The sequence below is a fragment of the Callithrix jacchus genome, chromosome 11, assembly GCF_049354715.1.
Source record: "Callithrix jacchus isolate 240 chromosome 11, calJac240_pri, whole genome shotgun sequence".
NCBI classification, from domain to species: domain Eukaryota; kingdom Metazoa; phylum Chordata; class Mammalia; order Primates; family Cebidae; genus Callithrix; species Callithrix jacchus.
In genome coordinates this window covers 54,278,118-54,305,935 of record NC_133512.1, presented here as the reverse complement: position 1 = coordinate 54,305,935, position 27,818 = coordinate 54,278,118, and the positions used below count along the sequence as shown (strand labels likewise).

General features: G+C 38.4%; 1 protein-coding gene across 2 annotated transcripts; it reads right to left on the bottom strand.

The window, feature by feature from the left end:
- Positions 1-27,436, bottom strand: PON3 (paraoxonase 3). Of its 2 annotated transcripts, none has more exons than XM_002751587.7 (9): positions 27,330-27,436; positions 25,706-25,776; positions 18,727-18,782; positions 13,121-13,286; positions 8,076-8,202; positions 4,597-4,797; positions 3,499-3,580; positions 3,102-3,230; positions 1-887 (listed from the first exon to the last, which is right to left on the bottom strand). In XM_002751587.7, the coding sequence occupies exons 1-9, from the start codon at positions 27,401-27,403 to the stop codon at positions 729-731; spliced, it is 1,065 nt and encodes a 354-aa protein (XP_002751633.2). In that variant the 5' UTR covers positions 27,404-27,436; the 3' UTR covers positions 1-728. The 2 variants fall into 2 exon arrangements, with proteins under 2 accessions (XP_002751633.2, XP_054093277.2); XM_054237302.2 differs by having other exon boundaries at positions 4,597-4,668.
- Positions 27,437-27,818: the final 382 nt, after the last annotated feature.

Genomic DNA, 27,818 nt, shown 5'->3' with positions numbered 1-27,818 from the left:
AGTACAGATGCAACCATCCATTTTTTTTTAATATTTTCAATCTCTCGTTGGTTGAATCCATGGACGTAGAACTTCCAGTTATAGAGGGCCAACTATACTTCAGATACACGTTTCAATACAAATAAGGACCTATTACAGATGAACAGATAAGCCCTGCCTGCCCTAAGTTAGCTTCTGAGGCCCAACTGTCAGATTTCACAGAACCTGATTTCCTATGTGTCTGTACCCTTAGAGAATCCAAGCTCCAAAGACTTTGGGCAGTCTCATGATGCTGATTCTTGCTTTATCTGCAGACTAGAACACTAACAGTCTGTGCCCAGCACAACTTGGGGGAGAAACAGGGGTTGCAAATACTTGAACATTAGTTTTTCTCTTGGATTAGACTGTAGGAGCCTCAGAACATCAGAACTGTAGGAAGTAACTTGGACCCAATTTCCAAGGGCTTCTAGGTGAGTGGGAGACCTCACTGGACATAGTCCACATGTTTTATTGTAGAAAGAATATTGGGGGTACTAACAAACAGCTGCACAGTTTTGCTTCTCGTTGAACTGTCGGTAATCTGACTTGCAATTTGGTGGCTATCATGGTATCTCTGTCTGCTCCTTCTATCCATAAGAAAAGCCACACACACTGGTCGGTGTTTGCTATTTACTTACAGTTTCACTTATCATATAATTATCAGTTTACTTTTGCCAAACATGTAGACTTTTTTTTTGACTATCTAGAGTCTAGAGCCCACAATACAGAGTTTTGTGAAATACAGTGCCTATGAGAATTTTCCCATGGTACATGGAAGCCACAGAGGTGCCCTGAAGCACAGAGCCATTGTTGGCATACACGGTGCTCACCCTGGGCTTCTCAGACATAATATTCTGGATGCGAAGTACCTGTCAAGAAAAGATCGTTCATTAGTATATTATGTGAGCAAATGGCTGTTTCATGATGTTGTCCTTCCCAAACATTCCAGGATGAATCTATTTTTCAGAAATCAGAAGCTAAAAATCTGTATATCTACAATAAATTGTTCTTCTGATGAAAGTATTAATGTCATAAGGTTATCTATGCACCAAAGTGAACTGGCTCTCTGACATTAGTTAAATTCCTCAGGGATGACTTACACAATTTTGATAGTGCAGCCATCCCTTACAGAAGGAGGTAAGACCCAGTGGATGCTGTTATTTAGTTCTCAAGTGGATAGTGGTCCTCCCTCTGTGGGAAGTATCTTGCCTTGAGATTATAGTATGGGGAAGAGAAACAGGACAAAATACTGAAGAAACACCCAGTTATCCAGCCAACTTAACCTGGTAACTGGTGAGACAGCAGTCATCACAGCTGGAGCCCCTTCACATCTGCAAAGTGGCTACAAAGCATAAATAATGTATACTACTTTGGAATTCCATCTGACATATCACTGCCTAGTACTGTTATTGATCCCAGGATTAACACACTTAATTTTGCTAATCCACATATATTTCAGCACTCGGGCTTTCAAATAGCCTGGATGAAGTTCACACAAATAAAATATGATAGGAATTAAAGGAAAACAATTAGAAATTTATGAGTCATGAGTCTACATTGATACCTCGTATTATAATAGAGTTTGTTTTTTGTTTTTATCTTAAAGGAAATCCTTCATCCCAGGTTTGTTACAAAAATACTTAAGCTTTGATTTCATGTAGGAAACATGAGATTCAACCGAAAGTAAAGGGTGTCAGTAATTGTGAAGAAAAATGTCTTATCTAAAAGTTTAAAAATCATTCAACTTGAAAATAGAGATATGAAAAAGATCCTAAACAATTTTCCAATTATCCTATGTATCATATTTCATTTCCTTAAAACAGACATTGTGGTTGGGCTCTTGAAGAAAAGTTTTATCTATCATTTTTAGGGGTACATATCTGAGGCAAGGATTGCTTCCTAGTTTAGGGTAACCATTCTTCAGGTTCTAGACTCAGGCTGGACTTTTGTTTCTTTTTACATTTCTTGTGTTCTTTTTAGGAAGCTGTGGCTAATACATTAATAAAAATGAAAAAAATCATATTTTTACTGAAAAACAGCAATATTGGAAGTAGAAATAACTGTATGTCCTAATTTACCCACTAGGCCAATTACTGGGTTTGAATTTGAATTTCAGTTTCCCAAATCCCCAAATGTGGATTCACACATTTTATTTTTCCAAACTGTACTATCTCAATGAGGCCTGCCCTGATCTCTGACTTTAGTAGGAGGACCTGCCCATCCTTCTGCATACAGCAATCCTGATCCCCTTTATTCTGCTGAGCTTTTTTCCCCATAGAACTTGCCATCTTCAAACTTACTATGTAATTTTTACTTATTTTGTATACTTATTGTTCATTGTATGTCTTTCTTAAGATCAAGGATCTGTGTATATTTTTTCTGATATATCCTAAGCAAAAGAACAATGTCTGATATGATATAGGTACACAATAAATTTTTATGAATGAATCTCTGAGTATGTGTGCCTAGAATTTATAGCTATATATAAATTCACTAAAAATTTTTAAATTGTTAACCTTAATGCCATAGAAAATGCAGTTTCTTATAATGTTGTTTTTAATGTAGAAAATGCAATGGCTTATGCTATTGTTTTAGAACAGATATTTTTAAATAACACAAACAACACCTTTAAAATATGACAATTTTCAACACCATCATATATGTTAGAACCTGCAGGCAAAATCTCATTTTGAGATGACAGTTATTTAAATCCTTTTATGAGTTTCATGTTGGACAGTGTGAAAGAAGATGGTCCCATATATAATTCTCTCTTTGTCTAACTGCAAGACCTGCTCAGAGCCTGTCTCCTGATTGAAAATATGATATGGCAATCTGGGTCAATATGAATAATTGAGCTTATGTTTTTCCTTTATTCCTAATAGCAAGAGTTATTGAAGAGTTAATGGTGGCCTAAAAGAATTAATGAATCTTATCTCCCTGCCTGTAAGAACCTTTACTCTTCTCATACGTAGAATTTCTTTAGTTCTGTAACACCAAATGTGACCTGCTTAAATCTCCCAAGTCTTCCAGTGAATTTGTTCTTGCAGCTTTGCCTGTGAGCTCAGAGAGGTATAGGAACTTACTTCTGATCCTGGAGGGTCATCAGGGTTATATAACAGCAGCTTCATGAGATTAGGATGGCATCCTGCCAAAATATCTCCCGTGGCAGGATCGACAGACAGGTTATCCACTAAGGTGCCCAAGTGTATCACCTTCCAACAGAGAGGGAGTAGTAAAGACATTGTCTCAACCATTCTTTGCTTTCGCCCCTACACATCCCCACAACCCCTACAGCTCCTTCTGGTACCTAAAATTGGTATTTTTAAAGCGCTTTGCTTCTGTATTTTAGAAGTGCATGCATAATCTCACAGACATTGCTCTCAAATAGCCATGTTTTCCTCATTCAAGGAGCACATTCCAGGGTCAAGTATGACCTCAGGTAAGAGGTCAAGTTGTGTGGGCCAGCCAGGGTACAGTTACCTTCAGTTGAGTTAAATCCCAGTTATCGTGTTTTTCCATTACGTGAATGTTCTTAGCTGTGACATCAGCAACATAGACATACCTTTGAAGTAAATGACATTTACACATAAGCAAGTGGTAATGAGAGACAACTTTTATTTTGGAGAAGAGGTATAAAAATTTACATTCCTTCAAAGTACCACTCCAATCCTTTTCTAAACCACAGTAAAAGAAGATAATGGAGTTGTATTTTTAAATTCTTGAAGTGCTTTAAACAGGCTTTGAATATAAGTTATGACAATAATGAAACTGGTGTTTCTAGATGACATATATAGTAGGCTCATTCTTATTACTTCGAAGTCACAACTTTTTCCTTAAATCGAATGTAGGTAAATGGATCTCTTCTAAGGCAAAAAGTGTATATACTTCTAAAAACTAGCTCTTGAAAATAAATGACTATATGACCATAAAGTTCAATCACAATATTTTAAAAGAGGAAGGACACCAAGAGGTGTTTTCTACAGGGATCATTTCTGTTCATTAACTCAAATTTACATATTAATATTCAAGGTACTTCTCTTTATTTAAAAAAAAACTCCAATTTTTAAACACTTTTAAAAAGTGTTTTCTCATAAAATTTCATGGTTTTAAAATAGGATTTTCTCATTGAATGGTCTGCTGTTGTAAATCAGTAAGTCTGAAACTTACACAATCCCTATGTCCAATCCAAGGTAGACTTCCCTCTCTCCTAAGAACTTTTGTGTAACTGAACTTAGCATAAGTGGTTAAACACTTTCTAGCCTCATAAGGGGCAGAGGTATTGCTTATTTATCTCCCTTTTTAGTGTGTTAGGAAAGTGTGTTTCAAGAATTACATAAAAATTTGGAATGAGGACCTTATATCCTTAAGTCCATGTCTCTCCTTTAACTGGGAAGAACCCGAGGTCCAAGAAAACAAATAGTTTGCTTAGGATCACAGATTTAGCGTGAACCCTGGCCACGACTGATCCCTCCACACATATATTCACTTTGTAAGCCTAAGGAAGTAATCACCTCATAAGAAAAGAAGTCCACCAAAATGTCAAGAGCAAAGGATAGAAAAATGTATAAAAGAGCTTACTTCTGGTCTGCTGAGATTGTGATCCCATTGGCAGAAGAAAATCCTGTGGCCACCACTTTAACCTCTCTTGGGCTGTAGAAAAGAACATAAGTCCAGCGAAGATCCAAGATCATCTCAAAAAGTAACAGGAAGGAGTTGGTAAAATAGTGGTCTCTGGTGGCATAGAACTGTTCTGGTCCAAAAACCACAATATCATTCACACTAAAGTGAAAGAAAGGTGGAAAGAGAGAGCCACGAGGTATTTATCCTTTATCCTTGTCAAAATCACTCATCTCTACATAGACCAATATGTTCAGCAATATTGAAAGAGGACTCATGAACTAGTATAGATTAAGGAATTCCACAGAAAGTCTTGATTCTGCATTGCCCTGATGAGTTTTCTTTAGCCATTTGTCATTTCTTTACTCTTCCCTTTCAGAGAAGTCAGTGAAAATACATTAACAAATAAACCTCAAACTCCAAAATCTGTTTACTTGTAAATGTTGATCATGGTTATATGAGGTAGTCGTAGTGTAGTTCACTGATAACTATGGTTATCCTCCTTCAGGAATTACACTTCCTAATTCCCTTGCAGTTAGGCACAGCCATATGACTTGTTTTGGCAATGAAATGAGGTAAGTGGCTTGTGGATGGAAGATTTTAAGAACCAGTGCTTGCTTCACCATGTTTCCCTCATGTTTCCACAGTAATGAGCAACTTTTCTGATGATAGAGACTGTTGTCCTCCTGGGGCTCTGAATGAGGATAATATAAAACTGAGTCCCTAAATCACCTTTTGTTTTCTCACTCATGCTGGTTACATAGCATGAGCGAGAAAACAAAACAAACCTTGGCAGTTTTGAGCCACCAAGATGTTGGGGTTTTCTGACCTGTTATCATAGCATAACCCAGTTCATCTGGATCTTTATATTTTCTCCGAGTAGTGGGATTATGGATTATATTCTTTCTTACATTCCTTAATACCATTAACATTTCTAAATGGAGCAAGTCTTATTCTTACAACTAGTAAGAACAATAAAGTCATTTTTATTTATGAAAAGAAAAAAAGTGACTTAAAAAATGCATTAAAAATGCACAACATTTTTAGATTTAATTTTAGGAGAGGAAAATGTGGATGAATCAGGAAATACTTTGAGGTTGTGACATATAATGACTTTCCCAAGGTCACTGGACTACTCACCTGTTATATCTTGGCTTAAACATTCCTTACTCTAAAAAGTATTGCCTGACACCATAAAATAGGTTAAATTGCCCCACAATTTGTTTTTGTAGCTCTCTGTTCTGCCCCCTTATGAGGGCTTATCAATGTGTGTGCCAGGGTACCCTCAGGCTCCTCTTTAGATCCTCGTAGCCTCACCTACCTTGTTCCAGCTGCTGTTATTTCAAACAGTTCTGCACAGGTCTGACGTACCTCCCACAGGGGCAGCCTAGCAGGGTCTCAGCTCATGCCTGCTGTGGGCCTCTTGCCTCCCACTTCCAGACTTCCATGTTGACATTGAGGCATAGGATACCATAAAACTTAACTTGCACATGCACAACAACAAAGAATGTGGGAGAGTGAAGGCTTTTTGAGGCAAACCTTTGACTAATAGGAGATGGGGCTTGTGGATAAACCGTTCTCCCTTTCTCTCCCTGACAAAATTGTCCTCAGATGCAGCTTACGTTGATTACTAGAGGATAAGCCCATGACTTCAAGCAGTCAGTTGCACTTAGCAGTGGCTGGCTTAATAATGACTTCCCTCACTGTATGTGTTTCCTAGGGCTGGCATAGCAAAGAACCACAAACTCAGTGGCTTAAAACACCAGAAAGGTATTGTCTCACAGTTTCGGAGACTAGGAATCCAAAACCATGTTGTTAGTAGGGCCATGTTCTTTCTGAAGTTTCTAGGGAAGGATCCTTCCTTGCCTCTTCCAGCAAGGCATTACAGCAATCCCAGGCATTCTTTGGCTTGCAGATATATCACTCCAATGTCAGTATCCATCTTCACATGGCAGCCTCTCTGTATATCTGCCTGTCTTCTTGCATGGATACCAGTTCTACTGCATTAAGGGTTCTCTACTTCAGTATGACTTTATCTTTACTAATTACAACTGCAGTGACTCAATTTCCAATTCGTGTCATTATTCGGAGTGAGGAAGTGGTGGCTGGGATTTAAACATATCTTTTGATGGGGAGGGGAGATGGATACAAAATTCAACCCAAAACATTCTCCCTTCCTTGCCTCACACTGGTTTCTCAAGTCTGCTTCCCGGCATTATACTCCCTAATGAAGTGGCCACATATCAGGTGTGACCTGAGGCTGCACTTTCTGGGAGACTCTTCCTGTGAGATCCTACATGATGCAATTGATTCTCACAATCCACCAGTTACATAAGTCAGGCAAATGAGAATCTCCATTTTGCTGAATAAATTGAGGCACCAGTTAAGTGACTTGTCCACAGTTTCCCAGAAACCTGTGGAAGTCCTGTTCTCCACTGTGGCCTCAGAACCCAGCACAGTGCATTAGGAGCAGAGTTCAATAACTTCAACCTCTCTTACTTCTACCCTCTGCATTTGTTTCCCTCATCTTCTGTGGGGAGAGATTAATATATCATGTTGAGACAGAGAGCAAAGGAGAGAAGATGAACTTTCTTTTCTTTTCCTATTCTTCTATTCCATGGAAGAGTTTACTGTTTTGGAGCCAGTTTTTTAGTGTTAAGCCCATTTGATGAAAGATGAATTCTTTATTGTTTGCTACAGCCTTCAGACAGGTAGCCTCTCCACTGAAAAGCTTGTTATTTTAATGAATTCAGCAAGAAAGATGTTCATCATTGCAATTGAGAGCTCAGCTTTGAGTTCAGATGGATCCAGGTTTGTACCCTGTTTCTGACACAAACTGTATGACTTGGGCAAGTTACCTAATCCAAACCTTCTCTAAGTCTTAGTTTACACATGCCTATTATTAAAGGCTTTATGAGAATTAAGTTAAATTAAGTATTCTGGCATAGTGCCTGCCACATAGTCGATGCTTAACAAATGTAATTTTTATAAGTGCCACAGGCTTTTAAAAAAATTCTACTTTAAAGCTGTAATTAAACAAAGAAGTGGCCCATCTGGAGGTTGGTTATAACACCCAGTGGGTGAGGCTCACAGAACACAACCTACCAGGTTAACCAAAAAAGGATGTAGGTGTTTAAACAGAGACCCATAGTAGGTATTGAGGTGCTGCGGTAAAGACGATGGAATTAGAGCTGGGAATCTAATTGAGCACCTTTATAGGATTAAAATGCTTTCAAAATGTTGGAAAATATAGGCATGTCCAATACTTAACACAGCAATTTGTAGTGAGGTGCTGAGAAGTGTCACCATGGGAATCATTAGAAAGCTTTAGAAAAAAATCTACAAAACAAAAGTTTAGGAAAGCCTGCTGAACCAAAGAAAACAAAGCACACAGCAGAGGTGCAAAATAAATAGAACTGTACAATACTTTGATTCCATACCTTTTGAGAAGTTCGTGTTTTACAGTTTTCAGGTATACCAAAGAACGTTGTTGTTCCTCAAATTTAAATATCTCCACAGTGGACTTCATGTGGGGATGATTCACAACATAAAGATACACAGTATGGTCTACATGGAAAAAAGGTATAATTTCCAAGAAAGTTACCTCTATCATAACTAATATTAGACTTGTTTTAAAACTTGCTCGCTATCAAAAGCTTTCTTTGTACATCTTAAGTTTGACCCTCACAGTCTACCTGATAGGCAAGTCAGACTAATGCAGAATCCACATTTAATTGAGGAAATTGAAGCTCAGAAGGTGAATGACTCATCAGCAAATTCATCACCGCAAAGTGGCAGAGCCAAGACTTTTTGTGATGATCTCTTCAGCCTTATCTGCATATCCTGTCTAACAGGAGGCTACAGAATTATAATGATGCATAAACAGGAATGCGGTTTCCCCAGATGGCCCTTCAACAAGAGAAGTGTGTACAAGCAAACAAAAATTTGCTGAGATGTTCTGTGTGTGCGATAATTATCTACATTGGAACAAAAGCTCAGTAAATGTCAGGGCAATGTAAATTACCTTAAAATAAGCCACATTTCCCAGCTAGACAATCAACTTCTGACACAAGTCAACATAACAATACTTAGTGAGCCCAATGGACATGGCACGTAAATATGAATGCAAGACAAAACAAACTAATTCCAGGTAGTACCCAACTCAGAAATGTCACCTACCCATTTCAATTGAAATGTGAAGTGCTGTGAACAGGATTGAGGATAATAATTTGGCCTCTGAGAGTGCTGTCTTCTGACTTATTGGGAGTTCTAGGTTTGATAAGATCTGGAGTTTTATAGGGTCTGGCCCCATCCTACCACTGTAGGACTTGCTCTGTATTCATCTTCCCTATTCCTTTCCTGGATGTAGTTTTCAAGCACCTGGTGGAACACGCTCAAAACCTGAGATGCAAAACTTATAACCAAGACCTCTTAAACACACTGGGCACTTTCATGCAAACTAAGGAAAGGTGCTTGCTCACAGATGAAATCTTCTTTTTGGTCTGATTCAGCTCTGTTCCAAGGCTCAGGGCTTAGCAGGCAGAACATGGGCTGGATTTTAGCCCCAACATGGCCCTTCAGTCTTTTGGTAGACATAATAGTGAACAATTATATGTGCTGTGCTGGTTTTATTTCTTCTAGTGCATCTACTGAATCCCTCTTTCCAAATAAGATATACTTAGTGAGAATACTTTTGGTCTCCATCTTCTCATTCCATCTCTATTTCTATGTGTAATATTTTGGTTTTATGAATTAAATATATAATGAAGGAAGATAAGAAACAAGATAAGCTGTCAATCATAATATACTCAACTTCTGGAAGCCTGATTATATGACTGACTGTTATTCCGTAATTGTGTCCCATCTCAAAAAATAAAAGAAGCCCAAAACCCACCTCTACCTCTAATACTATCCCATGCAATGAAATAGTTGCAGGTAAATCTGATCACTTATTATACCATCTCCAATAAAGAACCTTATGCCTTATATAGTATGAGGCAAAAAAGTTGTGATTTTAAAATTATTTAAATAGAGTCCAAATCTCACCTTAGTAACCGACACAGGTTTAGAAGTGAGACCTCCTCAGTCTGAGTCTGGATCAGCCATGTACAAACTGCAGAAGTGAAGTCACAATTCACTGCATTCCTCTAAATTTCATTGTATCCCTCTATAAAGTTGAGTATTACTATGTGTTCTGCCTGTCCTATAGAGTTCATTTATTTATTCATTTAATATGTGTTCATAGAGTACCTACTGTGCATCAGATACTGTTCTAGACTCTTGGAATCCACAATGGACAAGTCACATATGCTTTTATGGCGATTATATTTGAGAGAGGAAAGCAAGGAGGAAAAATTATTAAATAAACTGAAAACAAAGAATACCAGAGTGGGGAGACATGTTCTTCACTGAATGTCACTCATTTGAAGAGCACAGTTAAGCTTAAATCTGAAGACGAGAAGGAACTTGCTCTAGAGCAAGAGCAAGAGAGGGAAAGAAAATTGGTATCCTTTAACATTAAAAAAAATTAGGTACCACTGTAGGCTGGGTTCGGTGGCTCATGTCTGTAATCCTAGCACTTTGGGAGGCCAATGGGGGTAGATCACCTGAGGTCAGGAATTCAAGATCAGCCCGGCAAACATGGTGAAACCCCATCTCTACTAAAAACACAAAAAATTACCTGGGCATGGTGGCATGCGCCTGTAATCCCAGGTACTTGGGAGGCTAAGCAGGAGAATCACTTGAACCCAAGAGGTGAAGGTTGCAGTGAGCCAAGATCATGCACTCCAGCCTGCATGATAAAGAGTGAACTGTTGTCTTAAAAAAAAAGTTACCACTTTAATGAATGATTTTAAAAAAGAGGTACATTGAGAAGAAATATAAAAAGGTACACTACCTGGAACAAGATGGTAGAAAGGCTTCCTTGAGAAGAAGATATTTAGGCTGAGGCCTCAATGATGAGAAAGAGTGAGCCATAAGTAGCTGAAGGACATTCCAGGCAGAGGGACCAGCAGATGCTAAGATCCTGAGGCATGAGACACTCCATAGAATGAAAAGAAATCTAGTATGGCTGGCCCAGAGAGTCTGGGGTTGAATGGTTTCCAGTGAAACTGAAGAGCATACAGATGCCAGAATGTACAGGGGAAGCACCCAGGAACCCAGGCCATTCTGGAGATTTGGGGTTTATCCTCAGAGTGATGGAACAATATGGAAAATTTGATGAAAGGAGTGACATAATCAGATTTGTATAAAAAGCAATCCTTACTATGAAAGTGAATTGAGATGTTATGAGAAGGAAGGTACAGTTGGGGGCCTATGCAAAATTAGGGAAGTCATGTTGGGGGCTTGGACTGGGATGGTGGCAGTGAGGATGAGGAGAGGTGGACAGATATTTCAGTTTGGAGAGATATTGGAGAGATACATTGAAGAAAACTTTATAATGAATTGATTGAATGGGCTGGGGAGAAGTGTCAAGGTTGGGCCCAGGATTTCATTTTGAGAAATAAAGACATCATATGATATATACATCATATATATATATATATATATATATCATATATATACTTTGTATACTGTAAACCAATGAAAAATTGTTAGATTCAATTATCTGTGAAAGCAGAGCTTGCTAAGCAAATAAAAAGTATATATAAGATTTCATGGAAATATTTAACCTACTTACTAGGAGATTATTCAAGCATTTCAAGGGATACTTGTTAATTTAAAAATAAATCTGTGTTGGTATAGACCAAAGGAATTTATCAAAGGTCTGTTGGATAAGTGTATAGAAATAATTATTAATCATTTTTTTTATTCATCAAAGTCATTCACAGCAAATCTACACTTAACAATACAATACAATCATAACTCCAGTAAGTATTTGGAAGAATTAAAACAGCATTTCTTTAAAAATCCCAAATTCCAGCACTTCAATTTGGCCCTCTTTTCATGTGGTTACTGTTAGTGAGGTTTCCCTGTTCTTATTTTTCTTCGTGCTATCTAGACCCACAAATATTTTAAAATTAAATGCTTGAAATTATGAACTGAGAACCAGTCAAAAATATTGGAAATTATTGTTTTTAAAGCATATGATATATTAATAACTGTTATGGTTTTATAACATCTTTTCTGAGATGTAATTTACATGCCAGTCTTGTAAAATGTAAACTTCAGTGGATTTTTGTATATTCACAGAGTTGTGCAACCATAACCACTGTCTAGTTCCAGAACATTGTCATCACCCAAAAAGAAATCACCTACTCATTAGCTGTCACTCTGCCTTCCCCATTCCCCCAGCTCCTGCCAACAATTTTTCTTTCTGTGAATATACTTATCCTGGACACTTCATATAAATGGAATCACATAATATGTGACTTTTAGTGACTAAATTCTTTCAGTTGGCATAATATTCACAAGCTTCATTCATACTATAGTACGCATGATTAGTTCATTTCTTTTTATTGTCAAATAGTGTTCTATTGTATAAATATCACATTTTGTTTATGAATTCATCAGCTGATAGGCATTTGGGTTATTTCCATCTCTGTTAGTAGGAGTAATGTTGCTATAAACATTTGTGTACAAGTTTGTGCATGGACGTGTTTTTAATTCTCTTGAACATACACCAAGGTGCAGAGTTGGTGGACTGTATAGTAACTCTATGTTTAACCTGTTGAGGAAATGCAAAACTGCTTTCCAAAGTGGCTATGTTATTTCACAATACCATTGACAAAGTATGAGGGCTCCAATTTTTCCACATCCTTGCCAATATTTGTTACTGTCTGTCTTTTTAAAATTATCACAATCCTAGTGGATATGAAATGGTATCTCATTCTGATTTTGATTTGTATTTTCCTAATGACTAAGGATGATGAACATCTTTCATGCGCTTACTGGTTATTTGTGTATCTTAGGAGAAATGTCTACCTAGATAGATACTTTGTCCATTTTTAAATTGTATTATGTGTGTTTTGTTGTTCAGTTGTAAGAATTATTTATATAGTCCGAATACAAGTCTCTCATCTAATATATGATTTACAAGTATTATCTCTCATTCTTTGGGTTATCACTTTCTTGATGGTATCTTTTGAAGCATAAAAGCTTTCAATTATGATGAGTCTAATTTGTTTTTTTCCCTTCTGTTATGTTTTTTAACATCTCACAGTTGTCTTTAGTGACAACTAAACTAAAGGGCCTTTAGTTCATATGTTAGATTTCTGATAACAGTATTCAAACAGGTCTTGACAGTCAAACAAGAAGAAAAGTGGATAGAAGGAAGAGGAAGAGACCACATAGGGCCAAAAATACTAGCTTTCCTTCTTCAATGCAGTATTTACAATGCTTTATACCTATTTATCATTTTACAAAAACACATCTGTATGGTAAAATAGCAACCTCTCTCTTCCTGTAACATAAATGTTGAGGGGTTGGAGATAAATGGTTTCTATTTCCCTCATTTCCCGCTTATCCCTAAGCATACAGGCTTTACCTTTGTCAATGAAGATACTGATTCCATGTGGATTAAATAATTCTTTGTCAAATCCACCGCTGATTTCTAGTGCTTGTACCCTTGGTTTTTGTTCATTCAGATCTATCAAGAAAATTTTTCCTGGTTCATTTGGTGCAAAGTTTGGCAGGCCTGGATATTTTAATCCCTTTAAAAATAAAGAATAAGTATGCACACATATACATATTAAAACAATATTTTCATTTGGAATTTAAAATCTCAAAGCCAAATAAAAATATTTGAAGTTGTAAATTTTATTTAGATTTCTGGGCTTTTTCACTCTGTCAGTTGTTTCCATGATCTGATATGGGGCATTACCGATGTCATCTAAATATTGGCTATGAACACAGAAAGAAACATATTAAAGATAGGAAGTTTTTAATTTAGAGAGAAGGAGTTAAGCCAAAAAATATGATTAAAAGGACTAAGCTATGTTACTTTGTATGAATCCCTTCACCTGCCTGTACCTCACATTCCTTATCTATAAAATGAAGAAATTCAATATATGATTGCAAGATTCTTTCCAGTCCTAGTATTCTATAACTAACCTTCCTCAAAGCAGAGAGGAGGGGTGTACAGTTTAATTGCATAGTTTCCATCCCACTACATTGATTATATCATGTAGTGGCAAACAGTAGAGCTGGCTAAGAATTAACATAAGGATACCAGTCTCATAGAGTTGACTATTTTTGACCTGTTTTGTTCCTATATGTATGTCTGAAAATTCTGACATGAATGCTATACTCAAATATTACAAAAAGTTTATTCCAGTAACTTGGACAGTGGTCCTTTCTACTATTAGGATCAGGTATCTATCAATCAACAATAGGCATCCTAAAGGTATAGAGCCTTTGCTGCATCTGAGTCCACTGTGATAATACCTTGGGGTTGGTTTATTCTACACCAGTTACAAAACAGTCTACTTCCTCTCCATGACCCCCACCCATCACCCAGATATATATCAATATCAACAACTTTATATCTTCTCTGCTAAATTAATCTTCTTTTACAGTCCATTTAAATTCTCTCTTTCCTACTTTGCTTTGTCTTTCTGCCTCTCTCCCTCTCCCTGTCCCTTCTATACACATGTACACATACACTTATAATACTATTCTTCCACTGCTCCCCCTTGGGGTAGTCAATTTTTTCTGAACAACGCCAGCTATATCTTCAAACTTTTTTTTTAGAACAGTCCTTCTATGCCCAAATCGTATGCCCCATTGTTGCCTGGGGGAAACCTACCTTTTCCCAGGTAACGCTAGCACTACTGAAGCACATCAGAGGAGGCACTGTTCCCTCTTTATTCTCAAATCAGCACATCTGGAGAAGGGATTGGTGTGTCCCTAGCCACAAACATCTGCTTCCAGACCATAACCCTATCATCATCAATAGGCACACCCTTTGCTTTCTTATCACATTCTGCACCAACTCCCTTTGCCTTGGTCTAGCTCTTATACAGGGCAAGTCTAAAGTCAGGTTGAAAAACTCCACACAAAGTCACCACCCCAACTTCAGCCAGACATTTAGTACTGTTTATTGATTGTTTTGCTTATGATGATAGGCAATCCATTGGATTTTCTCATGTCTCCCTTTTAAATTTTTTCATTATCTTCTAGGTCCCCAAACCCTGCACCACAGACTGGTACTGGTCCATGGCTTGCTAGGAACAGGGCCACACAGCAGGAGGTAAGCAGCAGGTGAGTAAGCATTACTGCCTGACCTCTGCCTTCTGTTAGATTACCAGTGACATGAGATTCTCATAGGAGTGAGAACACTATTGTGAACTGAGCTTGCCAGGGATCTAAGTTGGATGTTCCTTATGAGAATCTAATAGCTGATGATCTGAGCTAGAACAGTTTTATCCTGACCATTCCCCACGCCCCTTCACAGTCCATGGAAAAAAAATGTCTTACATGAAACTGGTCCCTAGTGCCAAAAAGGTTGCGAACCACTGTTCTACAGCCCATATTTTCTTCTTCTTTATTATGAATGGATGACTTTACTTACAACTCCTCTGAAAGGATGATGTCATTTAGCATGAATTTCCTATAATTCTTTCCTTTCTGTCCCAGTAATTCTTCTTCAGTTTTACTCATTCTCTTGCTTTATCCCTCTTTTATCAAGGAAGGAGTGTCCCTCCTCCATTCTTAGGTTAAATCCTTTACCTGCTTTCTTGGTTCCCTGTTCTCTAGGGTCTGTCTCTAGAGATTACACCTTCTCTCTCTTGCTTTACCACCCATTTTTCACTAACAGCTTCTTCTTTGGCCTTAAAAATTACAAGTTTTTCCTTTCTTTAAATAAATATTTTCCTAACTTTACTGCCTCTTCATATATGCATTTATCTCTCTTCCCCTCACCATCAAATTCTTAGAAACGTCACCTGATCTTGTTGCCTAATGTGAATTGCTCCAACTCTCAATTCCCTGACGTTAGTAGTCTACTCTTAGCAGTATGTAGAAATACCCTTATAGAGATCATGTAAATGGTGTCCCAATTATTTATTTTGATAACTTTTCTACCTCTGTGGCATTTGACACTGCAGTAAACCTCCTTCTTTCTTGTCAAAAAGTCAAAAGTGGAGTTTCCAGATAGAAGTCCTGCTCCTCTTCCTGGCTCTTGGATTTCTGCCTCCTTTTGTCCTCAACCATTCCACCTCCTTTCTCACTCTATACACTTTCCTTGCAGATCTTATGCATAAAGATTCAGATATTTCCTTTATACCAAGCACTTTCAAGTCTGCACATTTATCTGTAACATTTCTCTGTAGCTCTAGCTTGCATTCCCAACTTCCTCTCAAAGGGTGGCTCAAAATCAACTAGTCAAAAACAAAATCAACATTCTGCCCTCGAATCCATCCTCTCATTTATAGCTATTCTCCTCAGCAAAGGACATCGCTATGCTCCCCAACTTTGGACCACAAAATTCAATTTTCAATCCACTCTTTCTCCCATAGCCAATTTGTCACCCAGCTCAATGACTCAGATAATATAGCACTGGAGGAAAAAATTATACATATATGTCAAAAATTTTTAAATATAATACTTATATATGTTATATATAATATATAATTATATATTGATTATTATTAGTATATAATTATTAATTCCTGTATAGCAATTATATATATAAACACATATTTAATTATGTTTTTAATTTTTTAACATATATGTATAGTTATATACATATATGTATCAGCATCTAATCTCACATCCTTCCTTTCACATGAGGGAAATGAGTCCTAGAAAAGTGATTTGCCTAAATTACTCAGATCATTTATTGTTCAGCTTCTCTCTGCCATACATATAGAAAGGTTTGGAAGTAGATAATATTGCTCAGGAAAATAGCTCAAGGCAAAACACAATGACAAGTACCTTGGTAGTTTGGGAGAAGGTGGAGCATAGCCAGCTAGTGGAAAGACTGGTTGTTAAAAGAAATAAAATAATCTAATAGAGAGGTAAGGGTGGGGCACTGCAAACAAACTTGATCTAGATTAAGTTTGATGATTAAAGAAACACTTCTGATAAATGGCTTCACACTCACCTAGTTTTCTGTTTAAAGCAGGTAGGAATTTGTGGCAGCAAACTAACTGTGTGCTAGTGACTGCAAGCAATTCTTTTCATGCCATTCACTGGTAAAAATGATGAAAATCATCATCTAGACATGCAGGAATCTTATTTTTCCCAACAAACCACAGGTAACTGTGGACAATTACTGAACTCTTCCACTATCCTCATCCATCAGCACATGCATTCAGTAAATATTTGAGGATTTGCATATGCATCGTAGCATGTTAGGTACTGGGCATATCAATGCATGCTCCAAAGTCCTGAGATCAAGGATCTTGAAATCTAGAGCAAGCATATCAGTATGGTGTGGTCTGTAATAGCCTAAACTCAGGGGATGTGAGGGAATATTAAAGAGGCACCCCACCCCATAAGAGAGTGCCAGGGGAGACTCTCCTGAGGAAGTAGAGTGCCACCACAATGAACTCTTACAAAGAAATGGGAGTTAACTGGCAAGGTGTGAAGAAGGGAGTAACCTTGGAGTCAAAGAGAAGCATGTCAAGTCCCAAGGCAGGAACAAAAAATATCCTGTTTGCAATCCCTAAAGAGACTAGAAATATCTATTGTACAGAATTACTCTCTAAATCAGTAACTTCCAAACATCTTCTAGGATGGCAAAAAAGGGTGAAAGGAGAAACCAAAAGAACAAGGTCCTGAATTGATTATAGTGCAGACAGATTAGAAACAAGCAAAGAACATAATCCTTATCCTATAAGTATGAATTCTTTGTTCATTTACAGAAGGAGATCCATTATTTAGAACTTTATGTTAACATTTCTCATAAAATTATTTGTGATAAAAATATATACTTCCAGTATAGCAATAATTCAGAACTTTTAGTTCCAGTGAAAATTTTCTTAAAAACATACTTCACAGGAAGTAGAAAGGACAAATACAACTTCACAACAGCAAACAAATCTTCTGGCTATAGAATCGTCACTTTTAGTGGTGTATTTGGCATAACATTGAAAATCTAAACCGACAATAGAAAATTTATGTCAACAAGGAAAAAGCTTTTCTAGAACATTTTGTTTTATCCTTGATTTTGAAGGAAACATAAAGAAATAAAATCATGCCCACACAGACTAGCACCAGTACCAGCAGTGGCACCAGCAGCAGTTTAAGGTCCAAATGAGAGCCCCACTGTACTCTACTGTGGGTACTTATGAATGTATAAATTAAGGCCATGGTTATTATATGCACCCCTTTTTTGGTAAAAAATATTTAGATTCAAAATTCATGTTCTTTGGTGGTATTTTATTTTCCTAAATGGAATATTAGACATCCAATTCCAGCAATCAGAACTCACATTGAAAATGTGGTAAATACAGTTTTTCAAAATTATATCTCCATTCCAAAGTGCAACTGATTTAATAAATATTAATACATGAAAATTTTCAACCTATCATAAGTACATTTTTTTTTGTTGTTTACCGAAATGCTGTCCCTGGCATAACTTCTTGATTATTCCTGTGAAGACAGTATTGGGAATAAAATGCAGTCTCTTCTCTACTTCTCTTTGAAAGACTTGTTAAGAATGGCAGAGAACTCAAGATGGAAAGTGCTTGGAGTTTTAAATTGAGTAACATGGTTAACATTCGATCTACTAACATTTACAGAGCTCCAAATACAGGCAGGCGTGGTGACAGGAATACCAGTTAGTGAGAAGATGACCACCAGAAATGGAAACTCAGTCAAAGAGGGCAATGATGAGAATAGACAGCAATTGGACAGATCTGGAGACTAGCCTAGGAACTGAATGGAAATCAATACATATTTATCAAGACCCTACTGAGTATGCCACTAACCACAAGGAGTTGCACACCATGAGGCAGTCAAAGCTGGGCATTCCTGTGGTGTTCTAATTAGCCCTCCAGAATCCTGTTTTGGCTTTTTTAGTTGACTGGTTTACTCAAAGGTGGGATGAGAGTGTAGGGATCTATCAGGCAGCTCCAGTGGACAACATTAATGCATTGTCTATAGAGCTGTTGACATAAGCATCAGAGCAGCATGGAAAATACTCACACTGGAGATAAAAGCCAGCCCACTTGGAAGTATATCAATGTCTTCAGAGCCATTTTCTGCAAAAGAAGGGTAGAGTCAGAAAAATGCATATATGAAGGCTTAAAAAATATACCTCACAGTCCAAACTACAAACATCTTTCGGAAACTTCTTTTGGAAACCGTTGGCTTTTTCAACCATTTACTTGGGAAACTATATTAACTTTCGGGAATCTCATAGGCATGCTACTCTACAGTAAAACTGGAGTCAGACTCCAAATACTGAATCCTTTTTTAGAACCCCATTTTCAGGAGAAAAAGGCAAATAACTAGAAAATAAATTCTTATCCTAGACTTACTCTTTAAGTAATTTCCAGGGCATGTCCTGAGAGATTCAGCTTTATTCCCCATAGAAATCTGGTCTATAGACTGAGTGATAAAATCTGGAAAGTCATAACGTTGAACGTCTTTTATTACAGGCCTCTCTGCCAAATATTCCTTCTCCTCCAACATGAAGCCTAAAACTCTATCATTATACAATCATATCAGGAAATCATTGAGTAATGCACTACTGAGTATATACGAATATGAAAGATTGTTGAGTAGAAATTAATAGGAAAGAGTTTAATCAGATCATTTTCTCACTGAGCTAGTTTTCAGCTTTTTTTTTCCTATGGAAAGAGACATATAATAAGTAAGTTTTGACTGGGAACATGATGAAAAAGGGGCTGTCATGGAACAGAGGTCTACATATGATGTGGTTCCAAGTAGACAGAAATAAGAATGAAGGCAATGGTTATTTAGTGTGGCAAACTATGTTCTACAAATATGTCAGAACCAATATGTACCACAGCCACATGCTCTTAAAATGTGATGTTCAGATTCTTCCAGCAAGAAGTAAAGTCTATATTCTCTCCTGTTGAAGCTGAGAAGAATTTTGTAACTGCCTTGACAACAAAATAAGATTAATGCAGTGCCACATAACATCCAAGGCTAAGTCATAGCCATAGCTACCACTGGCTCTCTCTCTCTGTTTCTTAAGACATGTACCTTGGGGACTCTGGATCAAAATGTAAAAAAGCTGGCTATTTCAAAGCTACAGAGGAAGGAGTACAGAGGCATCACCCAAAGTGGAGAGTCAGCTCCCTTGGTTCAGGCCACAGGAGCAGAAGATGACTACAGTTCCCAGCCTGTGCGTAGCTCTAGCTGATGTAAATAAAACAGAGTAGACTGCCTACACCGTGCCCCGCCAAAAGTGCACATTCCTGAGCAATGGCAGTTGTCTTAAGTCACTAAGTTTTGGGATGGTTTGGGACACAGTCATAGTAATTAGAACATGTGCAGAAATGGTTACCTGGGGTAGTGGGTTACTAGAGTGTCAGAAGGCAATAGGGGGAAGTATAGGGGAAAATATGAAAAAGAAAATTACAGCAAAGTCAAAGAAGATGCAAATTGACATCAATAAAATGGTGAACAACAGGCACTTAGAAGTTGAGAAAGGTTTTATTTTATTCACTATACTGAAGGTCAAAAGTAATCCCCAACTGGAAATATGAAAATTGAGCAGAACTTCCCATTTCCTAAGCATTCCAGTGAATCAAGATTTACCCATATGGTACCTTGATAGCTATTTCCACATGAAATGACATAGACATTGGAAAAATTCAGCAAACTGAAATAAAGCCATTTTAGAAATTGCATTGAATACTGGTTGGTTACTTTTCTGATGTTTCTCCTGCCTCTCTGCACTCCCTTCTTGGTGTCCTTGTACCTGAGTCTCATTCCCATCTCTGTCCTAAAGATGAGTATTTTCCAGGCTCTGTCTGACCTCAGCTGTTTCTCATGGCAGAGCATACATTCTACCCACATGATGTGCTCTAGTCCCACATGGATCATAGTAGATGGCTGCTTCAGTTTCCACCCGGATGTTCTTGACTCCTCAATCTCTAAATCAATCCTAAAGCTTTCTTCCAAGTTCCAGACCTTTGTATTAAACTGCATGTTGGACATTTCTACCTGAGTCTTTTACTTCTCATATTCCACAGATTCCAAATTGATCTGAAATATTTCTCCCTCGAATCTGCTCCATTTTCTGTATTTCTATTTCAATGAATGGTGCTACCATTCCCCAAACAACCAAAGCAGGAAGCTTGGAGTTATCTCTGATGCCTTCCTTTTCCATAATTTCCAAATCCAGCTGATCACCAGTCATTCAAGCTCTAGAACTTCCTCTTGGATTTCTACAATAGCTTCCCAATAATTCAGCTTTTCTTCCCTGAACCCATTCTCTGCATTGCTGACAATCATATTTTAAAATTTAAAGTTGACCTTGTTACCCCTGCTTAAAACCTCCCAGAAGCCCACTAGGGCTGGCAGTATAAATCCTAAGCTCTTTGGTCTAGGTCCCAAACATCTTGGCTCCAGTCTCAGTTCTTGTGGCCACACTCTCTATTCTACATTGCAGCTGTGCTGTGGTACTTACTACTGTGCTGTGAGTAGTTTGCAAAATGGGCCAGACTCATTCACTGGCATGTCTGTGCATAAGTTGCTCTCTCCTTGCAACATTCAGACCTTTCCCATCCCACCAACCCCACCTCTACTTGGCCAAGGCCACAGGAGTTTTGGGACCACCTTCTCAACATATCCACACTTTCCTGGTCTTAGCATCCATTTAATTATGTATTAATACGATCACTTGTGACTATGTCCACCATGATCTTTTTCAGACTGGGCTGCATTCCTCTGTTTACTTGCTAATTTCCTACTAGATGGTCTGCTTTCTGGCATTCTGGCAAGAACTGGGTTTTACTCAAGTGTTGTATCCTTATACCCAACATAATACCTTCCTTTTCACTGTAGAGGCTCTTAATAAAGCTGGCTGGTTCAATAAAGAAATACATACTTTTTGTTTTTTGAACTTTGTCTTGTATTGAGGAAAAACTATTGAAAAATGGGTGATGATTTCCAAGTCTAAGATATCTGAATTGTGTTTGGCTCCTCTTCTCTTCCAAACAGCATTTTACATATCTCCTCTGACAGCACAAACTTACTTCAATAACTCACCTAAAACAGAGTGGGTATTTTTCAGACATGTTGTGCCTGTCTTTATTTACTTGCTCCATCCAGAGCATGGGAAAGCTGGTGCTTTGCACTCAGCGGTGGAAAAGAATTACCACACAAGTTTGCACAGCATCTCTACCCCTCCTTCCCACCTACACTGCACCTGCACGACAGGCCCCACGCATGTCAGCAACAATGACACCTGCAGGAGCAAAAACCCCAGAATACCTTCCTCTGAGACTTTCTCACACATTTATTAGCCTGTGCACAACTATCATTAAAACCACACTGCTAAGTCTAAAATCAGTCTTATGAATAGGTGCCTACTGCTTCTTAGACTGTCAACCCTACTACTATTTGGCATAACTTCATTTCTTTACCCTTTTCTTAATTTCTCCAATCATCCCCTACAGGCACTCTGAGAAAGGGTCATATCAAAATATTACTATCAGTAAATTTTATCATCATCACTTCATATCTTGGAGAGAAGTTTCTGACAGCCAGCTAAGAAAACACATGGAACCCACTATGAAGTAGAAGCCTATCTTGGAGACATGGGAAGCTATAGAATAGAAAGGAGTGGAAGGGAAAATACGAAGGCATTAAACACACAGGCCACCTACTCGATAATCCTGCCCAGTGAAAGCCCTATTAAAGTATTCATATTTCAAGTATAGCTTTAATTAGATGCCAAGGGCAGCCAGGTAACGTCCTGGTTAAAATGATCCTTGACCCTCAAAGCCTTGGAAAAAAAGATGAATGTCATACAAAAAGATCTATGAGATATGATTTCTGGAGAAAGATATATTTCACCTTTCAACTTTTCTTCCCAGAAGAAAATGCTAGGGAGGAAAAACAAAGTAAGAGTTTCTTCCACCAATAAAATAAACCTCAAAAGTCTGAATCTTGAAAACACAAATAAAAATTTTTCTCAAGCTCTGTTACAGCCTACCATACCCTACCTAATATCCTTCAGTGGCTTTTCATGGCTTCATAAAGCCTTCTACTCATCAACTAGTTGTGACTTGTGAGAATTATCTTATAGTTATCTGAATTTAAATATCTAGCCTGCCTTGTTTTAATTTACCTATATCTTGTAATATTTCAGCTGTTTGCATCTCATATTTTCTGTTTTCTGCTGCTGTAAAACTTTACTGGAGCTCTCCATAATAAAAATGTGTTGTCAGCAGATAAGAAAGGCAGCATAACACAACAGAGAGTACAAAGGCATGGAAGGAAACAGTGTTGGCTTAAAATCTAATCCCATTACCCCCTAGTTCCAGACCACTGGGCAAGCAACTTGATTCTTCTGTATGTCAATTTCCTAATCTCTGAAGCACATATAGCAGCAGCCACTTAACCAATTGGATATAAGGATGATGTAGATGTTTGTAAAGGGTGCCCATAGACACCAGGCCTTTGATAAACCAGCTTTTTCAAAAGATATATATCAGTATTGTCCTACTGACAAATGATCCATCATTATTCTAACTTGTTTAGTTCACCAAACATATGCCAAAAGACATGAGAAGTAACATGGCATTTTTTTTCTTCTGCCCCCCAGCCTGCTTCTAACTATTTAAATCATTTTCTTAATCATTATCCAAAATATTTGGATAATCAGAACATGAACCTAAGACTTACAATATTAACTCTAATTTTACCTTCTCGAATCTAGTTGAGTGATACAATTCAAGAGTCAGGCCAGACCTTACCATCATCTAATCTAATTATACCTCTGAATTACTTGCAGGCTTACATCTTTTGAGAGTTATTTGTATAGTGAATATGAATACTACTATACTACAAAACAGTAAACAAATGAGTCAATGTCACAATTCCTTATTTTTAACATTAAATTAAATTGCTTTGATACCCCATTCCACTAAGTTGATGGGAAATCCAATATGAGTCATTATTGGGTTTCTCTGTTAGAGTTATTAAATAATTTTAGGTGGTGGGTTCTAAAACTAAGCAGAATGTTTTGGAAAGGCCATCTGGCATTCATTCTACACTATGTATCATGGAAATATTCATTGCCAAAGTTATGGTCCCTTTAATTTAGATAATTCTGCTACTTCCATGTCATGCAGTGACACAAGGTCTTTGCCTAAGCTGGAACACAGGGTCCAGTGTCCCTAGATACCTTGACACAATTCTTTCTAAGGTCGTGCTTCTCCCTCAGGATGCTATCAGGCAGTGGGGTAGGGGTCCCTGTTATTCAAAGATATCCACATATTCATATCCTTTCTCCATCAGAACCCCTTGAAGGGGCTCAGGAAAAGCAAGTCAGGAAAGGAAGTTTCTTCGATTTCTTCTGCTTTCCTGCTGCTAGCACAAACCACCTCCAAGACTAGAGAATCAAGTCAGATTACTTTATTTTTAGAAATTGAGAGACAAGAAAGGGAGAAAACCCAAATCAAAATGGCACTTTTTCAGTATTTTTAAATACAGCAATAAAACAGAAAATCATATCACGAAATAAGCTATCCCATCACATTCTAATAAATAAGTCACAGCCTCTGACCCTAGGGAGTTTACAATCTGACAGTGAAAGAGAGAACACTGCTAGCTATAATATAAGGCATGTGGCAGGGGTCATAAGTGAACTGGAGCTTCAGAGTGCGGTCAGAGTTCAGAGGAAGGAGATGAATTTGCAGCTGATTTCAGTAAGCAGAGACTGAAGAAACAGTTAAGTTTGGAGAGAATTTCATAAGCAAAGGTGAGAAAGTGAAAGAACATATTCCCAGAACAGGAAACACAATCTAGCCTGATTTGATTTTACTTTTCTTTCTTTCTTTTTTTTTTTGAGATGGAGTCTCGCTCTGTTACCCAGGCTAGAGTGCAATGGTGTGATCTCAGCTCACTGCAATCTCCACCTCCCGGGTTCAAGCAATTCTCCTGACTCAGCCTCCTGAGTAACTGGGACTACAGGTGCGCGCCACCATGCCCAGCTAATTTTTGTATTTTTTAGTAGAGACAGGGTTTCACCATTTTGGCCAGGATGGTCTTGATCTCTTAACCTCATGATCTGCCTGCCTCAGTCTCCCAAAGTGCTGGGATTACAGGCATGAGCCACCACACCTGGACAATTTTACTTTTCTGTTAGCAATGTCAGGAAGAATTGGAGGTCTAGCGCCCAAATAAGCAGTGTGGCATTAACTAGTAGGTAAGTTCAGCCTATGTTTCACATACAAAAAAGCATGGGACAAGTGGGGAACAATGGTTCCTGGATTTTTAATTGATTCTTTTGAGAATGTGGGTACCATACATAGGAAAAGTGTAAAAGTAGAGCTGATTGTGGGTGGAAGGATGAAAGAAAAAGACAGAAATGTAAAGTAGATTACAGCTTAGGGAGAGTTTGAGGTAGAGCTACCCTTTAACTGACTACCAAAGAAGGGCTGAAGTTTGAGAGGGTAGGGACTGGGTTGTGGATTTTTTAATTAATTTTTTAAAGTAAGGTAGGTAGGCTGTGAGGTTCTAAGGGCAAGAGCTAAGTCATATTACTCTTAGTACTTGTACATAAATTTTGAAAAAAATAACACTGGAAACCAGGAATGACAACAAGGAAAGGGAGGGAGGAAGGAAAGAAGAAAGGAACTTAAAAAAAAAAAAAAGAAAGGTAACAGAGGACAAAGAGGAGAATGAAATATCACATACAGGAAAGGAGAAGCATTCAGTGAGGGGAGAACCAGGGTGTGGTCAATGACATTCTTTAAGTAATGCAGAGAGATGTCCGTAAGGAAATGGGCTGAGAAAAAGCCACAAGTGATGTCATGTAGGACACCCCTAGAGGCCTTGCATGGGGCAGAGTGGACTGGGCAGATGTCCCACTGGGAAAGTTTAAGTAGTGACATGTAATTAAATGAGTTGGCAGGGCTCAGTCAGCTGAATGGCGACCAAGAAACTGTGCTGGCTCCTCTTGGTACTGTCACATACGTACCAATTTCCTCAATAAGGTGGCAGTTTTCAGGTTCTATTGACTCCACTTCTCGAGAGGCATTGCTCCTTTCTCTGTAGAAGATAAAACCCAACCCTGGAAGTCAAGGCACAGCATTTAAAATGTACATTTAAACGTGGACTCCAATTATCTTCGTGTTGGTTAACTAGCTTTATCAGAATTTATAAATGACATAACAAGTAAGTAGGCACCTCCTTTTATGTTTATGTACATAATATAGACATTATTTGGGTATTATACCTATATCAGCTAACCTTACCCAATTATTGCTGAAAAACTATAATGTGATTCTACATAAAAAACATTCTGCTGCCCAAATAAAAGATACTCTTTAATAGTATGAGTAATTGAACAATGTTAATTTAAAGGTACAAAATAGCACTACTTAATTTTCTAAAGTACTGTCTATTATAAATCTGTACTTTCTCCCCTTAATATAGTCTTGTCCTTTGAACTTCTCCTTCCAAACTGCTTTCCCAAAATTCAGCAAAGTCTCCTAATAGTCAAACTCTGTTACTTTTGCTTTAATATTTAAACTTTATGCTGACTTACTTTGCAAGTATGTAAATTAATTAAACCAACTACAGTTTAAACAGTTGGCCGATTTATTTTTCAATACAGTTTTCTTGTTTTATAATGAAATGGAATGTTTCCACATTCTTCTAAATATCAGGGATAATTTAAAATTTTTATTAAAGTATATCCAGGAAGACTCAATACTTACCTTACAGATATTTGTTTTTTAAATAATACCCCTTAGACCTACTTTATTATTATTACTATTATTTTATGATTCTCTCATGTGGTTGCACTGGGTGCAAATGTAACAATAAAATTCTCAAACCGAAGTGGAAAGTATTACTAACAGGCACCAGCCACCTCAACAGATTCTAGGCGTGATCCTCTGAAAAGACCAGCTTCTATTAAGAGAAATACATAAACACTTGAGGACGACTGAAAGCAAGCAGAGGCTTTCGATCCACTCATGAATGTATATTACCACTTAAAGGTTCTTCTTTCTAGCCCAGTATTGACTTTTCCTGAGACATTTCTAGGCTGGCTATTACTATTGTATCTTCCACTTCAAAAGGTCAAATGCCTACAAAATGCCAGTTACCGCCTGTAGGTTTCAGCAGGTTTGCCCCGCCGTCTGGCCAGCTCTTTAAATCCAGGATGGGTTCCATAACCCAGTATAGTCTGTGTTTAGCAAGGCCTAGACAATGTCTCAGCCATAAATATTCCACTGGTAGCCTGATTCTCTCTCCCAAGTCCAAGTTTCCGGTGGACGTTCTTTTTTCCCAAGCAGAATGTTGAGGCCGACCTGGGTAAGGGGGTCATCACGTTCTGAAAGTAAAAGGGGGTCATGACTTTCAGAAAGTAAAGCGGGTGGGGGATGGTCATAACCTTCAAAAAATAAATGGGAGTATTCCTGCTTAGCAGTTTTTCGAAACGCAAAGTGAGTCTCAACGGGCAGTTTGCTGGGTGCGATGGAGGAGTAAGGTTCCAAAGCTGTTCTTTCCTACCCGCTAGGAAGGGGGCGCGGGACAGCCCCTGACCTCACTTGGAAGAGGAGAGAAAGAGAAGAGGACGCCAAAATGCCACTCACCTAAACTCCAGGAACCTTTCCCCGACTAAGGACAGGCCGACCCCCAGCAGGACCAGCGCCACGAGCTTCCCCATGGTCTCGGGGTGCCTAGCGGCGACGCGCGGCTCGGAGAGTTCCCGGGGGCGCTGCTGCAGTTCAGCCTCGTCTACTGGGTGGGGCCCGCTCGGCCCCGCCCTCCGGCGCCTCAGCCCTTCGGCGCCCCAGCATTCCGGTGAGCGGCCTGGGTGCTGCTGCAGGACGCCGAGGAGTCCCGCCCCGCCCCGTCCCGCCGCCCGAGGGGCGGGGAAGGGCGGGGAGCCCCAGTTCAGGGCCCGAACTCTGGACTTCTGTAAGGCAAGGTGTGAGGTGACACTGAATTGCTCCCAAGACACAGGAAGGGCGAAAATAATGGAAGAGAAGAGCTTTAACTCATCTTCTCCAAGATTTGGGGCACAGGAACCTGTCTCCTGACCTTCCTGCCCTACCTCGGAGTGTGCAGCCCAGATGGAC